Source organism: Lissotriton helveticus, chromosome 7 (assembly GCF_964261635.1).
Source record: "Lissotriton helveticus chromosome 7, aLisHel1.1, whole genome shotgun sequence".
NCBI lineage: Eukaryota > Metazoa > Chordata > Amphibia > Caudata > Salamandridae > Lissotriton > Lissotriton helveticus.
In genome coordinates this window covers 386,010,318-386,030,926 of record NC_136068.1, presented here as the reverse complement: position 1 = coordinate 386,030,926, position 20,609 = coordinate 386,010,318, and the positions used below count along the sequence as shown (strand labels likewise).

General features: G+C 47.1%; 1 protein-coding gene across 1 annotated transcript in view; it reads left to right on the top strand.

Moving 5' to 3' along the window:
• Positions 1–20,609, top strand: part of LOC144768501 (fer-1-like protein 4) — a 936,890-nt gene that overhangs the window by 256,643 nt on the left and 659,638 nt on the right. The window contains exons 5-6 of the mRNA XM_078652210.1: positions 4,107–4,198; positions 14,930–14,971. Coding sequence (XP_078508336.1) covers positions 4,107–4,198; positions 14,930–14,971 — 134 coding nt within the window. The remainder of the gene's footprint in view (positions 1–4,106; positions 4,199–14,929; positions 14,972–20,609) is intronic.

Genomic DNA, 20,609 nt, shown 5'->3' with positions numbered 1-20,609 from the left:
CTCTTTATCCTCCAGTGTACGCAGGGTCTGATTCACAAAAGTAAACTTAAACCTTTGTGTACGTTTATGATTTTTGACTATTCACAAACAAATTTACAAGTAGTATTTTTGTCTGTCCTATCTTTTTATGTGTGGAGTCTCTGCCACGAGTGCGCAGACTCCGCAGTCGTAAAGATGCTACTTGTAAAATTTGTTTGTGAATAGTAAAACATTGTAAACTTTGTGAATCAGGCCCAAACTATAGAGTTTCAGACTGACTGTCTGTCCAGGTGCAAGATCTACACATCCATTCATTTTAGCAACGGTATAATGGCCGAACCTCTTTAATTAGTTAATGGATCCGACTCCACAATAGTAAAGTCAGAGGACCATGTCTTAGTAGTCTATAGTCATTGTTCCTATCCAAAACTTTATTTCGATTTCATATAGAAACCATAAAAGTATGCATAGACAATTTTAAAAGGGCAATAAAATTAATCAACCATAAAATCACAATACATGTTTACATAATTTTTCTTAAAACCAAATTCCATCAATATCTATTACTAATCACCAAAGCTGGTCTAATAAAGTTTAAAACGGCATTACATATACGTGCAGTTGACAGGGATAACAAGCAATCATACGCTTCTTTATAATAACGCGTTTCAAACGATAACCCAAAATACTCAGATTCCCCCTTGTTCACCCGCTGTTATGGTGATTCGATGCTCGGGGACAAGGGTAAAAGTCATGCAGGTCCCAGATAAGGATGGAGCCATCCCCACGTTTGGGCTGGGTAGATCGCAAGTAGGGGGCAATGTTCCTGTGTTTAAACTTAACCAAAATCAAGTCCCCTGGAACATTTTTGGGCAGAAGACCAAGCCACCCCACCCTTCTTACGCTCAGTATCCCACCGTCTAGCGCAGAAGGTAATGGTCTATTGTTTTTGAGCCAAAAGATGGCTTTGTTCAGTAGGTCCTGATGCAGTTCACGTTTTCCTGGTCTGAGTGCGGGGACCCCAGAGAGAACAGTGATGTATGGGGCTGCTTCGGGGGGTAAATCAATGCGATGCTTTCTTTTTAGTGCGATCACAGGAGCTCTATGTTGGGGATGATCGAGATTAAGGATATCATTGCGACCACTTTGGATAGGCGGTATAACAGGGGAGTCACAAGTTTGCAGTATCGTGGGGGCATTGATCATAGACCTTTCCTGAGTGTTGGTGGGGGTAGGGCTTATAGGATTAACAGGGTTTCCGGTTTGTGGGTATGACCGAACAATAGTTTTCTCGATCCTGCTCAGTCTGTCCCCCAAATCATTAATTTTGACTACCAGTGGAGATAGAGCAGTGTATAGCAGTCGCTCGATTTGGGCCAGTAGGGTCGATTGTAGAGGGGATCGAGTCTCAGCCTTATCCGATGGTAATGAGGCAGGGTTCGGGCCAGATACAGAGGGGCTGCAGTTGTTAGATGGAGAGAGAGTTGTATTGGGGGTTGCCTGGGGAGTACAAATTACTTGATCAGTGACTCTGGTCACTATGGGTGTGATTGGTGCATCCGGGATATAGTTTGTGCCACAGAGGGCATTCAGCTCTTCCCAGATGGACATTATAATTTGGAGATAAAATCCTGGTGGCAAAGGTAGACAACTCCAAGCGGTAAAGATATAAGATAGAACCTGGCTTTACCTTCTCCAATGATGATGCCAAGTGTAGTGGCCCGTCCCGTCCTCCTCGTGCCTCTGAGGGCCCGCCCTTTGCCCGGGCTTAGCCCCGGGCGCTCTCCCGCGCGCGATCCCGCGACGCGGGGGCTCGCGCTGTCCTTTAGCGCACCTCCGGGGGGCGGGACCGGAAGCACGCCTTCCAAGGCGCTAGGGGTATTGGGGGATGAAGTCCCCGATCTGCCGTCTCGTCGCGTCCGGACAGCAGGGAGCCTGGGAGCCTGGGAAGTGCTGGAAGAGGGCAGCGCTGAGGCTGCGGAAGTCTGGAGCCTGCCTGAATGGCCCCCCACAGGTCAGTGAGCGTCTGGCCAAAGTTCCCCGCTCCCCCGGGGCTCGCGCTGTCCTTTAGCGCACCTCCGGGGGGCGGGACCGGAAGCACGCCTTCCAAGGCGCTAGGGGTATTGGGGGATGAAGTCCCCGATCTGCCGTCTCGTCGCGTCCGGTCAGCAGGGAGCCTGGGAAGTGCTGGAAGAGGGCAGCGCTGAGGCTGCGGAAGTCTGGAGCCTGCCTGAATGGCCCCCCACAGGTCAGTGAGCGTCTGGCCAAAGTTCCCCGCTCCCCCGGGGCTCGCGCTGTCCTTTAGCGCACCTCCGGGGGGCGGGACCGGAAGCACGCCTTCCAAGGCGCTAGGGGTATTGGGGGATGAAGTCCCCGATCTGCCGTCTCGTCGCGTCCGGACAGCAGGGAGCCTGGGAGCCTGGGAAGTGCTGGAAGAGGGCAGCGCTGAGGCTGCGGAAGTCTGGAGCCTGCCTGAATGGCCCCCCACAGGTCAGTGAGCGTCTGGCCAAAGTTCCCCGCTCCCCCGGGGCTCGCGCTGTCCTTTAGCGCACCTCCGGGGGGCGGGACCGGAAGCACGCCTTCCAAGGCGCTAGGGGTATTGGGGGATGAAGTCCCCGATCTGCCGTCTCGTCGCGTCCGGACAGCAGGGAGCCTGGGAGCCTGGGAAGTGCTGGAAGAGGGCAGCGCTGAGGCTGCGGAAGTCTGGAGCCTGCCTGAATGGCCCCCCACAGATCAGTGAGCGTCTGGCCAAAGTTCCCCGCTCCCCCGGGGCTCGCGCTGTCCTTTAGCGCACCTCCGGGGGGCGGGACCGGAAGCACGCCTTCCAAGGCGCTAGGGGTATTGGGGCATGAAGTCCCCGATCTGCCGTCTCGTCGCGTCCGGACAGCAGGGAGCCTGGGAGCCTGGGAAGTGCTGGAAGAGGGCAGCGCTGAGGCTGCGGAAGTCTGGAGCCTGCCTGAATGGCCCCCCACAGGTCAGTGAGCGTCTGGCCAAAGTTCCCCGCTCCCCCGGGGCTCGCGCTGTCCTTTAGCGCACCTCCGGGGGGCGGGACCGGAAGCACGCCTTCCAAGGCGCTAGGGGTATTGGGGGATGAAGTCCCCGATCTGCCGTCTCGTCGCGTCCGGACAGCAGGGAGCCTGGGAGCCTGGGAAGTGCTGGAAGAGGGCAGCGCTGAGGCTGCGGAAGTCTGGAGCCTGCCTGAATGGCCCCCCACAGGTCAGTGAGCGTCTGGCCAAAGTTCCCCGCTCCCCCGGGGCTCGCGCTGTCCTTTAGCGCACCTCCGGGGGGCGGGACCGGAAGCACGCCTTCCAAGGCGCTAGGGGTATTGGGGGATGAAGTCCCTGATCTGCTGTCTCGTCGCGTCCGGACAGCAGGGAGCCTGGGAGCCTGGGAAGTGCTGGAAGAGGGCAGCGCTGAGGCTGCGGAAGTCTGGAGCCTGCCTGAATGGCCCCCCACAGGTCAGTGAGCGTCTGGCCAAAGTTCCCCGCTCCCCCGGGGCTCGCGCTGACCTTTAGCGCACCTCCGGGGGGCGGGACCGGAAGCACGCCTTCCAAGGCGCTAGGGGTATTGGGAGATGAAGTCCCCGATCTGCCGTCTCGTCGCGTCCGGACAGCAGGGAGCCTGGGAGCCTGGGAAGTGCTGGAAGAGGGCAGCGCTGAGGCTGCGGAAGTCTGGAGCCTGCCTGAATGGCCCCCCACAGGTCAGTGAGCGTCTGGCCAAAGTTCCCCGCTCCCCCGGGGCTCGCGCTGTCCTTTAGCGCACCTCCGGGGGGCGGGACCGGAAGCACGCCTTCCAAGGCGCTAGGGGTATTGGGGGATGAAGTCCCCGATCTGCCGTCTCGTCGCGTCCGGACAGCAGGGAGCCTGGGAGCCTGGGAAGTGCTGGAAGAGGGCAGCGCTGAGGCTGCGGAAGTCTGGAGCCTGCCTGAATGGCCCCCCACAGGTCAGTGAGCGTCTGGCCAAAGTCATTGTTATTTGAAGCCACAAGGTCTAGTACAAACCACAAACACTGTGCCATATCCTTGATAACATGAATGTATACATCCCTAAGAGTCTCATCATGTAAATGTGTAACTAAAATGCACTCTATGAATACTGTACTGTAATCAACCTCTGCCTCCTATGCAGATCTATGTCGAGTTGGACATCAGATATCAGCCTCCAGAAGGACCAGCAGGAAAATGGCTTGAAGAGGATTTCCTCAACCCCTTAGACGACAGGTACTGAAATAGAGATGACACTGGACTGTTTTACAAAATATTAGTACGTTAAATCAGCCACATGTCATTTTGTCATTATTTAAACTTGCCAAAATTTAATTTTCTATTTCTCTGCAGTGGTCTTGATTTCTGAGAAAGACCTATAAGTATTTCTTCCCCACACAGGTAATTTGTTGTAATGTCTGAAATACCACAGCAGTTCAGAAATGAAGATGTACAATAATGAGGTTGATGTAAGAGGGTTCAATATTGTGCACATAAATTGGGGATTTACAACTTTGAATGGCAAAATGACATCACCTCTGCCACCACAGGTTCTTACCCACAGCGGGTGGTTCTGGAGCTCACAAGAGATGCCACCAAGACTTACTGTCTACTAGGGATTTACACATTTAAGTAGCACAATTACCTTACATTTCACATATTTAAAATTATGTTAGATTTCACTTGTTTGCATTTTTAGGCAGAAGGAGATTAATCAAGTCACCGGGAATCACAGAGATTGGATTAAAACCTTGAGTTCCAAAGTGGACACAATGTATAATTCAATAGAAATAACTTATAAGAAGGTGTTTGGGGGGAGGCAGGGATCATGATTTCAAGTTTTAGCACTAGTTTTCCCTGTAAAGCTCATCAACAAGGGAACATTTGAAGTCAATTTCTTTTTGCCATTTCTGCCACTTAGTATTAATAACTAATGAAGTAGAAGGCCCACGCCTATTTCTGCTATCAGGTAACAGCACTTTGTGAAATATTGTTACACTGCATTCTTAAAACATTAGGTGTGCTGTTAACACTACAACATTCATAATGTTATGCTGGTTTTCATTTGCAAGTTGTAGGCAAATTAAAACAGTTACAATTCATACAGTTCATAGTGATAAATGAAACCAGAACATTGCCCATAGTAAAGACATTTAGGCTGTTTGTCTGATCCAATAAATTTAATTGTATATCTAAGAAGAGAAAAAAGTAGCAAATTTGTTTTGTCTGAGAACAGCATCAGGGTAAATGGTAAAGGCATAAAAACATAACACATTGCTGTAAACATGTGATTAACTGCACAAAGATCAGGAACAATATCTTTCTGATATTTTTCTAAATAAATGCATTGTTCACTTTTGCACGGTCAGAAATAAAACAATATTCTTATTAGTATATAGGGTTTGATCAACATTCATATGGTTATTCGAAAGTGTTCAAAGATATGCTCCGCAGAATTAAATTATGTACATGTATATAATCAAGTGTCAAATATTTAGCAAAACAATATCTATTACTTTAATGCATGAATGCCTAGCAGTCTACATAGAACTGATTGTAAAAAAAGCTTTATGGTGACGATTAACAGTGCAAGAGTGAGCAGTTCATAGATGTAGAAGAAACAAATATCATTTGGTCTGCTAAAGATCATTATCAGGCAGCTGCTCGCTGAGTCAAAATAATCCCTGTGGCCTGTTCATCAAATGTTCATGAATTGACTTTGATTTTAATTTTGTTTATCTACATTAATATTGGTTTGAGATAAGACAGAAATCTCCTTCTTCAGTCTTCTTCCCGGAAAACGTTATCTTCATTGTGTGATGAGCAATTTGCATGGTCTTATTTTAAGTTTAGTGATTTAGCAACATTGAGTCCATATAAACAAACATACATTTAAACACAGATTGATTTTATAAAAGGGGTTGTAAATACATTTAAACAGACTATAATACAACACGTGTTTTAAAAAAGCATCCATAAGATATATCAGAAGAGTTGAAGTGAAAGGCAATAGCAGACCAACAACAAATGCAACAGAGGACATATTTATTTTGAGCTTCTCCTTACACTCCACACTTTCTGAAAATTGCATACAAATTGCCATTATATATATATATATATATATATATAGACACACACACACACACACATTTACTTTTAAGACTGGCTAGACTCTTTACTTCAGTAAAACTTAGTCGAACAGCATACCTAAAATATTTTTAAAGTATTGAAACTTTATACATTTGAGATAACACTAGTTCATCATCATAATCCCTTTATTTCGAAATATATGTCGTAAAATACAAAAAATTGCATAACAATAATAAGCTTTCTGGTTTAAAAAAAATACATCAACTAAAACACTATAAAAACATTCCAGATTGAGTAAAGCTATAGTTAATTAGTATGCTGCTTGCTGTATGCCAGTTTCAGCTAATTCTTAACTACTCTGCACTCATTGTCATACCAACTTTAGTCTGGTTTCGTACTTTTTCTCGTTGATATCCATGGTGCAGACCAGTGGCGTGTGATTTCCTTTGAGAGTTTGTTTGCTATAATTTGTTAGTATTGCCTCGTGCTTGTCGTTACTCATGGTGCTGGTTAAGAAGTATTCCAGGCAAGCCTTTGATAGGATCTCGCTGTTCGAGTGGTTCTCTCTGTTCCACTTTACTGCTCATCAGTTATTTTTTGAAGCGATAATGGCGGAATAGCATTTTACCATTTTCTGCTTGGTCAGGACTGCCCACTTAAAGCCTAAATGGTCCGGGTCACTCTTTGGCCTTTAGATGACTTCCATTTCCAGAACCAAATTCCAGCAATCGTTTGGAAATAGAATGTAGTCGATCAAGCTAGATCTTCTACTTTTCCGGAATGTGGGCGCTGCAGGGCTATCTGCTATTTTTCCACCATTTTTAAAATTCGATGAGAAATGGCTGAATAAGCTTCCTTTCTTGCCCCTGCTGAGGGGAGGGAGCTGCTGAGTTCTGGTGACGGGAGGCCCCAACTGTTCTCCTCTGTGCTTTTTGCTCTCTCCCATAGATCTTCCAGTGGATAGGTGTTCAAGTCTCCACACACAAGGAGATAATGCTTGCCGTTACTAGGAGCCTTATTCTTTATGCCACAAGAAATAGTTTTTAGGGCTGTGAGTTGATTCTCGTACTTACTGCATTTGCTAGGTTTGAGGACTTTTTTAGAATGTCCAGTGTAGTGCAACATTTCTTCTACTCTTTGACCAATCTGAAGTGCAGTGTGTGCAATGGATATGCAGTTGAGGAACGTTCAGTTGCTGTGCAGTCTAAATTTCGTTAAAATGCAGGTGGTTGGGCCCCATAGCTCTCCCTCTATTTAGTGCAAGTCAAGTCAATAATCACTTCATTCGATTTGGCATAGTAAATCATAAAAGTACATAAATAAAAACTGTTAAGTAAAATCGTTTCCAAATACAGTACATCACATTTCATAAAGAAGAATGAAACCCCCCATTAAAAACCGCAATATATAAAAACAGACACTATGACTAGAGATAAGCTGTAAATATAATAGAGTGGGACTTACATGAGCACAATTCAATGGCAAAAAGAGTTGACGTATAAACTTACGTCATAAACTAATACATTTGGGACAAATAAAAACAATATGTAAAGTGTCCAGTGCAGCTGCCATTTTGCATGTTCAAATTGGAGGCTCCAAGGAGTTGTGCCAACCAGCTAAAAGCTGGGGACACAGATTCAAATGAAAATAGGACAACAGTCTTCTGTGGAAAACAGGCATATCAATTGTTAAATACAACTCTGTAATACATGAGAATTTCACCAGAGCATAAGGGGCACATGAAAGTTTAGACATCATACGTTCAGCCCTTTTTCCTTGCATGTTAACGTGAAAGGCCTCCTTAACCCAAGAGACATCAGCTTTGAAACTGTGTCATGGGTCAGAGAAAAGCTCTGTGTACCAAGCTCGCCCAGAGTACTTTTAACATAATACAGCCAGCAGATGAGATTACAATTCTTAAAATCCAGGCAATCTCTTAGAATATGTCTGTTAAATTCTAGATCCCTTTTCATCCAAACAGAAAATCAAAGAAACAAGGGGCAGATTTGAATATAATCAGAAATAAACCCTGCCCCTAATCCCACGTGCACAGTCTCTGAGGGGACATTCTGGGGGATCATCAGAATCCTCCTAAGGAGTTTATTTATGGCAACTTGGATAGGCTGACATGTCTTATAACCAAAAATCTCACAGCTAAATGCCACTGTCCCTCTACTTAGTTTACTTCCCTCTGTTGTGAACCCCATGAAGTCCGGGGATGTTTGTTGGGCACTACAAGTGTTTGCTGCCCACGTCTTCTGGAAGCAGCATATCTCCTTTGTACTCACAAATTCTGTCGAGCCAATATCCTCCAGTTTTGGTTGTAGTCTAGCTATGTTCCATGACAGGATGTTGATACCACTTACACCACCTTGCGTACTATTGCTGTCCGTGAGCTTGTGGGTGTAGGCAGCAGATGGGGGCTTTCTTTCCATTAAAAAACATGTATACAAATTTGTACCAGCTCCCGGACAGATTTTCTCAGTCCTACTAAGAGCTATTGGCAACCATTGCCATCTGGGGCTGCTCTAAGAATATGGAACTCTCTCCCACCTGTCATCAGAAGAATCCCTTCTTTGGCTCGCTTAAAAAAGATGCCAAAACCTTCCTTATGAGTACATTTCTCATTTAATCTTTGCCTCAACCACGACTATGGCCCTGATCTATGGCTGTCTACTGCTCCCTTCGGATTACCTAGTCACCCCACCAAGAACCTTGGGAACTTGTCTGGAGTAGTTGTAAATGTAACCTATATATATGTTGTCTCGTCTTGAGTAATTGTAAATGCAATCTGTATAACATGCCCTTCTCTCTCCTATGTATCCTGCCCCCCCTTACTACTCAATCCGTTACCTGGTGATTCTAAGACTGTCTATGCAATGCTATGTTTTCCTGTAAAGCGCTCTGATACCCTAACGGGTCAAGTTCGCCCTCTATAAAACACTGAAATAAATAAATACAAATTGCCAATGGGCTTCCTCTATTCGGGGACCAGGCCTTGTTTCCTCTCTGTTAGTGACTGTCCTAACAGCAGTAGACCTCCACATGGTCAATGTTAGAGCTCATGCATTGCTTAGCGTGCCTGGTGAGAATCTGTAGTTGCCTTCAGGCCTTTTTGGAGGGCGCTGTGGTTCATGCGGCTCTCGCTGTGCACTTGGTACCGCGCATGATTCCTTTTGATGATCATGAACTATATCAGCTGGCCTTGCTTTTCTCCACTGTGGGAGCATGCCCAGGCCCATCAAGTAGAGGCAGTGTATTTTATCACTAATCAACTAGGGGTGACTGGTGTGTAGGACTCTACTTTGCTGTATACACCCTCTCCTATTGACTCAAATGTTGCAGGGTTCTGACTGCTCGGATTTCCTAGTCTTGTGTCCTGTGATGATATCATGGAAAGTGCAGGGATAGCCCGGAACACATCCAACAAGCTTGTGTGGTTCAATGGAGGTGGATGCTCAGGGACTGGTAAAAGGTCAATGAAAGTGACTTGCATTGCTACGTAGGCAGTGTCTCTAAAAATGGGACTGGAGGAACCTTGGAGTGATAGATCAGGCACTCCCAATGATTGTACATAGGGTGGAGGGAATGCTCTTGCACAAGTATTTAGTGGCTCTATGTCCTGAAGAGGGGCATCAGTGAATTATTTCACAAAAGGGCTTAGGTTTCCATTGATCCACCAAAGTTAAGGTGGATGTGACTTGCACAGCAATGATGCTTATGCTCATGCCTGATGGAGGATAGCTATTTTCGTAGCTTATTTTCTCTTTTAGTGCATACCTTTGGGATGTTTTGGTTCTCCTAGCTTTCTTTTTCATCCTTGGTGCCAATTTCTGTTGTGAGATGTTCTCCACTTCCTTTTCCAACGATATTGGGGGCTTGAGAATTTGTGCAGTCAATTGCCTAAATATTGGGTGTAACTGTTTTTTATTGCGGCATTCTGCCGGCTCTGCAAAAAGATTGTTTAAATTGTAGCTCTCTTCTTTGTCCATAGTTATAATTTTTAGTTGAAATCTCTTCCTCTTTCCTTTAGGCATTCTCTGCAATTGGACTACGTTTTTGCCCTTCTTTTTGCCCACAACTACTGGACTCTGAACTAGTTTATTAATTGCTGCTTTGCGTGTTGTGGGATCTGGCATCTGGTTTGCAGGGCTAGTCTTCTTCAAGACTTCCAGTGGCAATTCAGCCTCTGCCTGAGAATTTACTTTGCCTTTGGAATCTGTACAACTGCTGACGGCAGTTCTTGGTTGGGTGTGCTTCATTGCTTCGTCTGATGGAGTATCGCGGCTTGAATTTGCTAGGCTACAGTGGTCAGGGCCACGGTGCACCCTGCTTGTTTGGCGCCTCTGGTTCTAGGGCTCCTTCAAATAGTAGTGGAGCAAGATTAGTTAGTACATCAGGTCTTGGTAGAGAGGTAGGCCAGGTACTTACACTAGTGCTTGTTTGAATTGATACTTTGGGCTTGGTCGGTTTCATGGGCATGGCTTCCAATATAAGCATGAGGAGATCAGTGCTGGGATCATTGTCATGGACAATATTCTCGAGAATTGTGAGTACTGAATTCAAAACCCATTTTAATGAGTACTGGATGCTGGAAATTATGAGGCCTTGATCTGAGCTGCTGGGTAGGCTTTGTGGTTTAAGGTTCTGTACATAGGAGGTGCCTGGACCTATGGGCAAAGGCAGTGTAAGACTAATGCCCAACATTTCGTCAATGGACGTGTTGAAAGTGCGAAATTTCCCCATCTTTGCTGGTGAGTTAATCGATTCCTGGTAGGTTTATATTATGGTCAGTCTGTAGATAGGGATATCTGGCAATGTTTAGTCATTCGAAAGTTGCAGATTAGTTGGGGTGGATGCCCACGAAGAGTCAAAGTAACATTGTGATGTTGCTCCATTTGCATTCACATTTTTTTTTGCTTCCAAGTCTCTCATTGTAAGTGCTCTTCCCACATGTAAAAAGGCAGATGATACAAGGCTTGCTGGGCTTTTAGGTGGAGTATTTATTTATTTTTGAAGCTTATAAAGCGCACAGATACCCCCCAACTTGGTGTCCCGGCGCTAGAGGCAGATGGCAGATGAGGAACTAGCCAGGGTCTGAGGGTCGGAAAACAGCCAGGTATTTAATGAACGTCGGAAGAGCGTCTCCGACTCGGCCTACTGCAAGGAGAGAGGTAGGCTGTTCCAGGTTTTGTCCGTGATCATGGCAATGGCTCTGCCGCCCATTCTAGAGCAGTGGTTCCAGTGGCACATTAATTGTATAAGCAATAATCAATGCAAAACATAGTATTAAATAACATTATGAGAGTTTTTAGGGGATGTCGGAAGGGAAAAACAATACTCTTAACACCAAGTTTCATATCACCATCAGTCTTGTATTATATCAAAGAAAAATAAATCCTTTAGTAACCATAGTTTTCAAGACAAAGTGCAAAGGTGTCCCAAGTGTATTGTGAGAACCAAAAATACAGTTGAGTGACAACAAGTGAGTTATATACAAGGTTTCTGCAGGGGATTTATACATGGGAGAGGGAAAAACGACAATGGATGAAGCAATGTACTAAATTAGATGCACGCCGTAAACGCGCTCCATCCAAAGCAACCACAGTCGGATCGAGACAGACTCCCAATAGCGATCGCGCTATTATCCCGCTCCGGGTAAGAGGCCGCACCTCGCTCTGTTACAACCATAAGTCAACACTCACGAGTTGTTATCTAATGCTAATTTAGCCCATTGCTTCATCCATTGTAGGCATCATCCCGGTTTACCACATGTTGCCGAACAGCCTTATCAGGGTCATTCCCGCTGCGGCTCACCCATCCTGAAACTAAGACTCCCACACCCTGCCATCGAGCAGGTTCCACTGCTACCACCTACAGTGGTAATTAACTCTGCTACAGGCGGCCTACACTTGTTCATTGTTTAACATGATTTTGTTCGGTCCTGACTGCAATCTTCTTCCTTCCCTCCATGCCACAGTACCCGGCCGGGTTCACTGTAAGTCAAATTATTTTCATACTTATCACATATGGTTAGCACTTCACCACTAGCGAACAAGCCATTGAGCATGTATTCACTCAGGTAACCATACCTCCCGGACCAATTTCTCTCTAGCCAAAATTCTGTACACATAGTGTTCAAACCCTCATTTTATTTTTTCACTTTCACAGATGTCCCACATTTCCCCAGTCCTGACGAGACCCTACATCCCTCTCCGGGTCGAAACGCCGTCGACGCCCTTATGGAAATGAACCATATAAACAGTGCCTATGACTGTAGATAGCCACTGTAAACATTTGTTTTTTACAATAACTGGTTTAATGGTCGTTTTTCCCTCTCCCATGTATAAATTCCCTGCAGAAACCATGTATATAACTCACTTGTTGTCACTCAACTGTATTTTTGGTTCTCACAATACACTTGGGACACCTTTGCACTTTGTCTTGAAAACTATGGTTACTAAAGGATTTATTTTTCTTTGATATAATATAAAACTGATGATGATATGAAACTTGCTATTAAGAGTATTGTTTTTCCCTCCGACATCCCCTAAAAACCCTCATAATGTTATTTGATACTATGTTTTGCATTGATTATTGCTTATACAATTAATGTGCCACTGGAACCACTGTTTTCGATATATAGTACGCACCCTGGTTCCGTTGTGGGTAGGGTTCCCTTGTTTTCCTTGTGGCCCATTCTAGAGCGGCGGAAGCGTGGAGTAGCCAGAAGGCGGAGATTGTTTGATCTGAGGACCGGGCTGGACTGGGAGTTCTTGAGTCAAGCTCTAAGATAGACTGGGCCATGACCCTGAAGCGATCTAAAGGCTAGGACGAGAGACTTGAATAGAATGCGTTTGGTCACGGGAGGCCAATGGAGTTTCCTTAAGTGGGTAGAAATTGAGTGGGATAAGGGATTTTGCAAATCAGCCTGGCAGTCGCGTTTTAAACGATCTGCAGACATTTGATCAGATAAGCTGGAGTTCCCACATAGAGACTGTTTGCATAGTCGAGATGGGACGTGATCAGGGCATGGATGATGGTACGACGGGACACCATGGGAAGAAAGTGAAGGATTTTGCAGAGCATGTGCAGCTTTCCAAAGCAGGCCGAGGAAACCTGACTGATTTGGGATTTACACGATAATTAATTATCAAACCGGAACCCAAGGTCCCTAGCCGAGTTCACCGGCTTGGGAGGGGGATTCAACTCGGATGGCCACCACAGTGATGTAGGAGGGGGCTTGATTGATTGAAAATTAGAACCTCAGTTTTGTCCAAGTTGAGTTTCAGCGTGTTCTGCGACATCCCAGTGGAGATATTACATAAACAGTGTATGAAATTGACAATCGCTGTCTCGGAGGAGTCATCGAACGAGAACACCAGTTGTGTGTCGTCGGCATAGGAGATCACTCTTGTCCCGTAGGATTCAACCAGTGCCGCCAGGGGGAGAGATAGACATTGAAGAAGAGGGGGCTCAGGGCGGAGCTCTGGGGGACCCCGCAATACAAGGGTTTCTCCTCGGAGATAACAAAGTTGGAGAGATACTTGTTGCGTGCGGCCACTCAGGAAGGATTAAATCCAGGACAGAGGGGTGCCCTGGATCCCAAGGTTGTGGAGTCTTTCTAGCAGGATAGAGTGGAAGACCGTATCGAATGCCGGGCACAGGTCGAGGAGCACTAGCATGGTAGATCTGCCTGAATCCACATGTTCGCAGACGGTCTCAGAGACTTCAAGGAGGGCAGTCTCAGTACTGTATCTGGAACTAAACCTGAACTGGGAGTCGTGGAAACGACGCCGGGATTTAAGATAACTACACAGCTGTTCTTGAACTAGCTTCTCCAAAACTTTGGCTGGTACTGGAAGAAGGGAAATGGGACGGTAGTTTCTAAAAACAGATGGTTAAGCATCTGTTTTTTTAGGATAGGTACTAAGAGGGTCTTTGGTTGGCTGTGAAGAATGGGATAAGGGCAGTACTTTGTCTGTGTTGTTTGAGGGCTCTGGTTCCCTTGCCACTCCCCAGCTGGTTTCTCCACTGACCTCATGAGACTCGGTAATCCCATTTTCCGAGACCCTCTTTCTTGTTGTTTAGCTGTTTTGTTCATCCTGGGAGGTCAGATAGAAGTTTGTGATCAGTCTCTTGTGGTTCCTATGCATGGTTTTGGATTTTGGGTTTCTTACTAGGCTTCGTACTAGGCTATCAGAGCACAGACAGGACTGGGATAACTCGGGAGACTGGGCAATGTGGAATAGTGGAGGTGTCATGGTTGGTGATACAGGGTTTACAGTGGGGGAAAAGGTCGGACCATTCGAGGGCTGACTATTCTGGACTGGTACTTGTACTTCCCCCTTGCTGAAATAACACTAGTTTATACTACCATTTCCAAGGTACCCTAGGTGTAGATGGAAGGCCCCGTACAGTTCAGACCCAACATAACAGTGGGCATATCAAATTACATAAATATTTTCACCTGAGCAACACACTAGAATAAACTTAACTTTGTACTATTTTTACTGCTTTTGTAGTGAGGAACGAAGTAAACTAATGTTTCCCTTGATTTCATATATGGAATTAGGGTAATGATTAAGCCATTAGCAGTTATTGTTCATGCTTAAATAGTATTACTCCTTTTCAGCTCAGTACAACACATTGATATATGTTATGATGTGGATCCAAACCTGTTAAAAAAATTCTATGTTTTGCAAATGTATTTTTAAGCCTACTCGATGACATTTCTGTATATAATAAATTAGCACAAAACTTTCCTCTTTAACCCTTATTCTAATCAAAATTAAGAAAACCTTATAGATTAAATCAGATAAAAAAAGTAATCACTGAACCGAAATTGCTAAACATTTTGTTGTTTTTCTTTTACAGCTCAGCATACATCATCCGCAATGTTGGCTATAATGAACAAGAGTAAGTTTTGTGACTACATACACAAACCATATGTGATTTATGTTTATAGTTGCATATGTTTAAGGCTTTGTGTACTCCAATATGTGTGAGAATTGAGGTCAGGTAATGCTACAATTGTTACTGAAATATTTATTTTTGAAAATAATGTATTTTAGGAGGATAATGGCTATATAACTCGCTTGCCATCTACTTTATACCAGTAATCTCTTCCTTTCGCCAGTCCTTATCCAATGAGGCAAGCAACAAGAAGGTCACTTTGTTATTTATTTTCCTAAAGTGGGAGATTTTAAACAACCTCACACTGATAGAGTTGGTCATGCGAAAACTGACCATCTGTATCTTGTAATGTAAAATTATGGCCCATGGTACTGCCACTTAAACTATCCCAAGAAACATCCTGCTCCCTGTTCTACCCTGAACTTCCTATGGCATGAGGACCTGTTCTGTCTCATATTCTAATAGCGTGTCTGACCCTACTGCCCAGGATCACTGCTGCTGAGGCTGGGTACTTATAATGGAACGTGGCCCCCCGACCACGGGCCTGACCAGAAAAGGGCAGAGAAGACAAAGCCCCCTAAAAACCCTGTTTATGAAAAAAGGATTTCTTCTTAGGCACAGGCTGAAAAGGCTTCAACATCTTCTTCTCTTCTGCAGAGAGCTGTACCATTGCATTCAAAGCATCACCAAAGAGATTGTCAAGTCAAGTCAAGTCAAAGGATTTATATAGCGCACTACATACCCGGAGGGTTTCAAGGCGCTTAGGAAGGGGAGGAGAATTACTTGTCAAAAATCCACGTTTTAAGTTGCTTTCTGAATGCTAGGTGGTTCTGGGTAAGGCGAAGGTAAGCGGGGAGAGAGTTCCATGTCTTAGCAGCCAGGTATGAAAAGGATCTGCCTCCCATGGTGGTCTTGTTGATGCGAGGTACAGTGGCGAGGGCTTGGCTGGAAGAACGTAGTTGGCGGGAGGGGGTGTAGAAGGACAGACGTGAGTTGAGGCATTCTGGACCGATGTCGCAGAGTGATTTGTGTGCGTGGGTAAGCAGTCGGAAAGTGATCCTCTTATTGACGGGTAGCCAGTGGAGGTCTTTAAGGTGACCAGAGATGTGATCGTTGCGTGGGATGTCTAATATGAGTCTGGCTGAGGCGTTTTGGATTCGTTGGAGTTTCTTCTGGAGTTTTGCGGTAGTACCTGCGTAGAGGGTGTTTCCGTAGTCCAGTCGGCTCGTGACCAGAGCGTGGGTGACTATTTTCCTTGTTTCGGAGGGGATCCAGCGAAATGTTTTTCTGAGCATGCGAAGAATGTTGAAGCAGGAAGAGGATACGGCGCTGACTTGTCTGTTCATTGAGAGTGAAGAATCCAGGATGACGCCTAGGTTCCGTGCGTGGTCTGTTGGGATGGGTGCTTTTCCGAGGGCTTCCGGCCACCAGGAGTCGTCCCATGCAGAGGGGGATGTACCTAAGATGAGGACTTCTGTTTTGTCGGAGTTCAGTTTCAGACGGCTTTGTTTCATCCATTCGGCAACTTCTTTCATTCCTTCGTGTAGGTTGGTTTTGGCGGTGCTGGGGTCATTGGTGAGGGAAAGGATCAGTTGAGTGTCATCCGCGTACGAGATGATGTTGAGGTTGTGTTGGCGAGCGATGGCCGCGAGGGGGCTCATGTATACGTTGAAGAGGGTGGGACTGAGTGAGGATCCTTGTGGTACGCCGCAGATGACTTCAGAGGCCTTGGATTTGAATGGTGGAAGGCGGACTCTCTGGGTTCTTCCGGTGAGGAACGAGGTGATCCATTCAAGTGCTTTTCCTTGGATTCCGATGTTATTGAGGCGTTGTAAAAGGGTGTTGTGGCAGACTGTGTCGAAGGCTGCAGAGAGGTCGAGGAGGATGAGGGCGACTGTGTCTCCATTGTCCAGTAGAGTTCGAATGTCGTCTGTTGCTGCGATGAGGGCGGTCTCAGTGCTGTGTTTTGCTCGGAAGCCAGATTGTGAGGGGTTGAGGGATTTGTTGGCTTTGAGGAAGGCGGCGAGCTGGTTGTTGACAGCTTTCTCGATGACTTTGGCCGGGAATGGAAGAAGCGAGATGGGGCGGTAATTTTTGAGTTCGGTGGGGTCCGCTGTGGGTTTTTTCAGAAGGGCGGTGAGTTCAGCGTGTTTCCAGTCTTCCGGGAAGATGGCGGAATTGAAGGAGCAGTTGATGACGTCTCGGAGGTGCGGTGCTATGACGGAGTCTGCTTTGTTGAAGATGTGGTGAGGACATGGGTCTGTGGGGGATCCTGAGTGGATGGAATTCATCAGGCGGATGGTGTCCTCAGTGGAGATTGGGTTCCAGTCGTTAAGGGTGTTCACGGGGGGAAGATGATCAGCAAATGGTAGGGTGGGTTGGTTACCGGGTTGGTTGTCAAAGCTGTTGTGGATGTCTGCAATCTTGTTGTGGAAAAATGAGGCTAGGGAGTCGCAGAGGGTTTGAGAGGGGGTGATGTCGTTGGAGTTGGCCGAGGGATTGGAAAATTCCTTGACGATGTTGAAAAGTTCCTTGCTGTTGTGAGCGTTGTTGTCAAGTCGATCCTTGAATGCTGTTTTCTTGGCTTTTCGGATTAGTTGGTGGTGAGTGCGGGTGGCGTTTTTGAAGGCGTCCTTGGTGCTGGTGGTTGGGTCTTTTTTCCAGGCCTTTTCAAGGGAGCGGCAGAGTTTCTTGGACTTCTTGAGATCGTCGTTGAACCATGAGGCCTTCTTGCTGCCAGGTTTGTTTTGACGTTTTTTCAGTGGAGCTAAGGTGTCAGCGGTGTTGGATAACCATAGGGTGAGGTTGGCGGCGGCTTCGTTAGCGTTAGAAGAGAGGGCTGGGGTGTTTTGAAGGAGCGATGCGGAGATTTGGTCCGTGGTGATTTTGCTCCAGTTCCTTTGTAGGGTAGGTTGGAGGTGGATGCTGGGTTTTGGTTTGTTGTAGGTGAAGTGAACGCAGCTGTGGTCAGTCCAGAGGAGGTCCGTAGTGTGGCTGAAGGAGACATGGTTGCTGGATGTGAATATGGGGTCGAGTGTGTGACCTGCGATGTGGGTGGGGGAAGTGACTAGTTGTTTAAGTCCGAGGTTGGCGAGGTTGTCCACGAGGGTGGCGGTGTTGCGGTCGTTGATCTTTTCGAGGTGAAAGTTGAGGTCTCCCAGAAGGATGTAGTCTTTGGAGGGGAGCGCGTGTGGGGTGATGAAGTCCGTGATGTCTTCACTGAATTTTGCGCGGGGTCCTGGTGGTCTGTAGAGGAGGGTGCCTCTGAGAGTGGTTTTGGGGTCGATGTGGATCTGGAAGTGAAGGTGTTCGGAGTTGGCGAGGTTGGCGTCCGAGCTGGTTGATATGCGGATTGATTTCTTATGGACGATAGCGATTCCTCCTCCTGTGTGGCTGGTACGGTCTTTACGAGTGATCTTATAGTCTTCAGGGATGGCAATGGTGATGTCTGGTGCGGAGGAAGCATTCATCCATGTTTCCGTAAGGAAGGCGATGTCCGGAGAAATGGTGTCTAGTAGATTCCATAGGTCAATGGCGTGCCTGTGGACTGATCGGGTGTTGAGAAGGATGCATTGTAGGTGGTTGGGGTCGGGAATCTGTGGTGTGGTCGTAGCGGAGATGTTGTCGGTGCCGCTGAATTTGCAGGAGAAGCAGGAGAAAGGTCCATGGGTTTGTCCAGGGGCGGCTTGGACGCAGTTGGGAGCGCGACCGGGGTTAAGGGCTAGGAGGGTTGCGGCATCGTAGGTAATGCGGGGGGGCTGGGAGGGACGGGGGCCAGGGGGTGTGGCGCTGGGCGCGGTCCAGGCGCGGACGGGCGTAGACGGGCTTACCTTTGGCGCACCTTCGGCGCGAATTGGGCGCGGTCGCTGCGCGTGAACGCTGCGCGCGGGAACTACTGTCATATATCGATAGTGGAGGGGGAGGGGCGAGGGCGTCTCAGCTGGGAGGCGGGGCGGGCACACGAGGACGACGACCACAACAAACAAAATGGAGGCGGAGGGGGGGAACAGAGCGGAGCGCTGGAGGACAATGCGCAAATTACGATGAAACAGCAGAAATGATCACAACACAGCGTTAATGAGTCTAATGGTCACTGGGCACAAGCAGGCAAGGTAAAATGCAACTTTCCAGGCAATGAGCGGAGCGCTGGAGGCTAATGCGCAAATCATTGTGAGCCTCAAAAGGCAGTTTATGGACCAAGGCCTTCTGCGCAGCCTCAGACACCATGGTTTGGTCCAGAGAGAGCTCCTACCAGCCACCACCACCCAGGCAGCAGAGGAGAAGGCCCACATGGAATCAAAAGTCACATCCAAGAGAAATTGCGCCAAGTCCTCCATCTGAGCCAACACAGGAGTAGGGTCCCCCTGATACTGAAGACAGTCAAACAACTTATCAAAATCCTTCAGAAGGACCTGTGAGGCATAGGCCGCATAAGTGTTAGCACGCATCCCAAAATGAGAAGCTGTGTAAGAACGTTTGAGAGCATACTCCACCTTCCGCTCCACCAGTTCCATCAGGGAAGCCTCCTATGATGACAAAGAGGAAGGGGAGGCGGAAGCCATAGAGGACAAAAGAGAATTGACTTTGGGAATCGCAGGAAACTGGGTGTCAAAGTCCGCCAGTCAATACCGCTTCCCCAGAATTCGAGGAATACCCTGATTATCAACCTCAAGCCATTCTTTAGACAGTATATCCTTCAGGACATCATGGAAGAGAAGGTCATCCACCACAGAGGAACTATATTGTGCGTAAAACCCCTCATCAGACAATGATTTAGGTTCAAAACCAAGCACCTCCTGAATATGGACAAGCATGTCCGAAAAACTTGTTCTGAACGTACTTTCCCTTAGGGGTATTGTCCATTTCCTCCTCATTATCTTTAGACCTCTTTGCCGCAGGCTCCAACAGCACAGACTTTACATCTGAATTGATCAACTCCTTCAAATCAGCCCTAGAAATCTGCAAAACGTCATCCGCTTGCAGGTCCTGGACATTATGCTGCTTGGAAACCGCCTTTGCAGGCACAGGAGAAGAAGCTCCCTCACTCATGGTGAGCAAAACAGGAGGAAACCTCACAGGAACTCTCAATACACAAAAAAGGAAGTGCCCAGCAACCTCCATTAACTTATACCCCCAAACACCAAGTCTCGCAAGGTGAGACCTGAAACTTCAACAAAAAGGGCAGCCCTGCATTCTCCACCCACAGCCACATACTTCAAACATGGCCACGGGGGCCGGACACTGTACTAAACCACTAGCCCTGGAAGGACCCGGGTCCAGGACACCAGGAGAGCTCCCCGCCCCAGCCCAGCACATGCGTGGGGACCGTCCTGACCCCAGAACGGGAGCGCGGCCGACCGAGCACCGGAGCGGCCACACAGAGAGAAAACAGCATACACATATTGCTTTAGCCACAAAACATGGAATCAGAAATACTCACGGTCTCACAACCATTCCGCAGAAAATACCGGAAACAGACACAGGAACCCGGAGCACCAGCATTCCGACCGCCGTCGTAGCAGGAAAAAAACAGGCATGGCAGTGGGTGGGAGGGATTTATGTAAACTTTAGCCTTTGGTTTTGTCTGCCGTTTTGATTGGCTGGGTGGAGGCAGGACTGCCTCACTATGTCAGGACTGGGA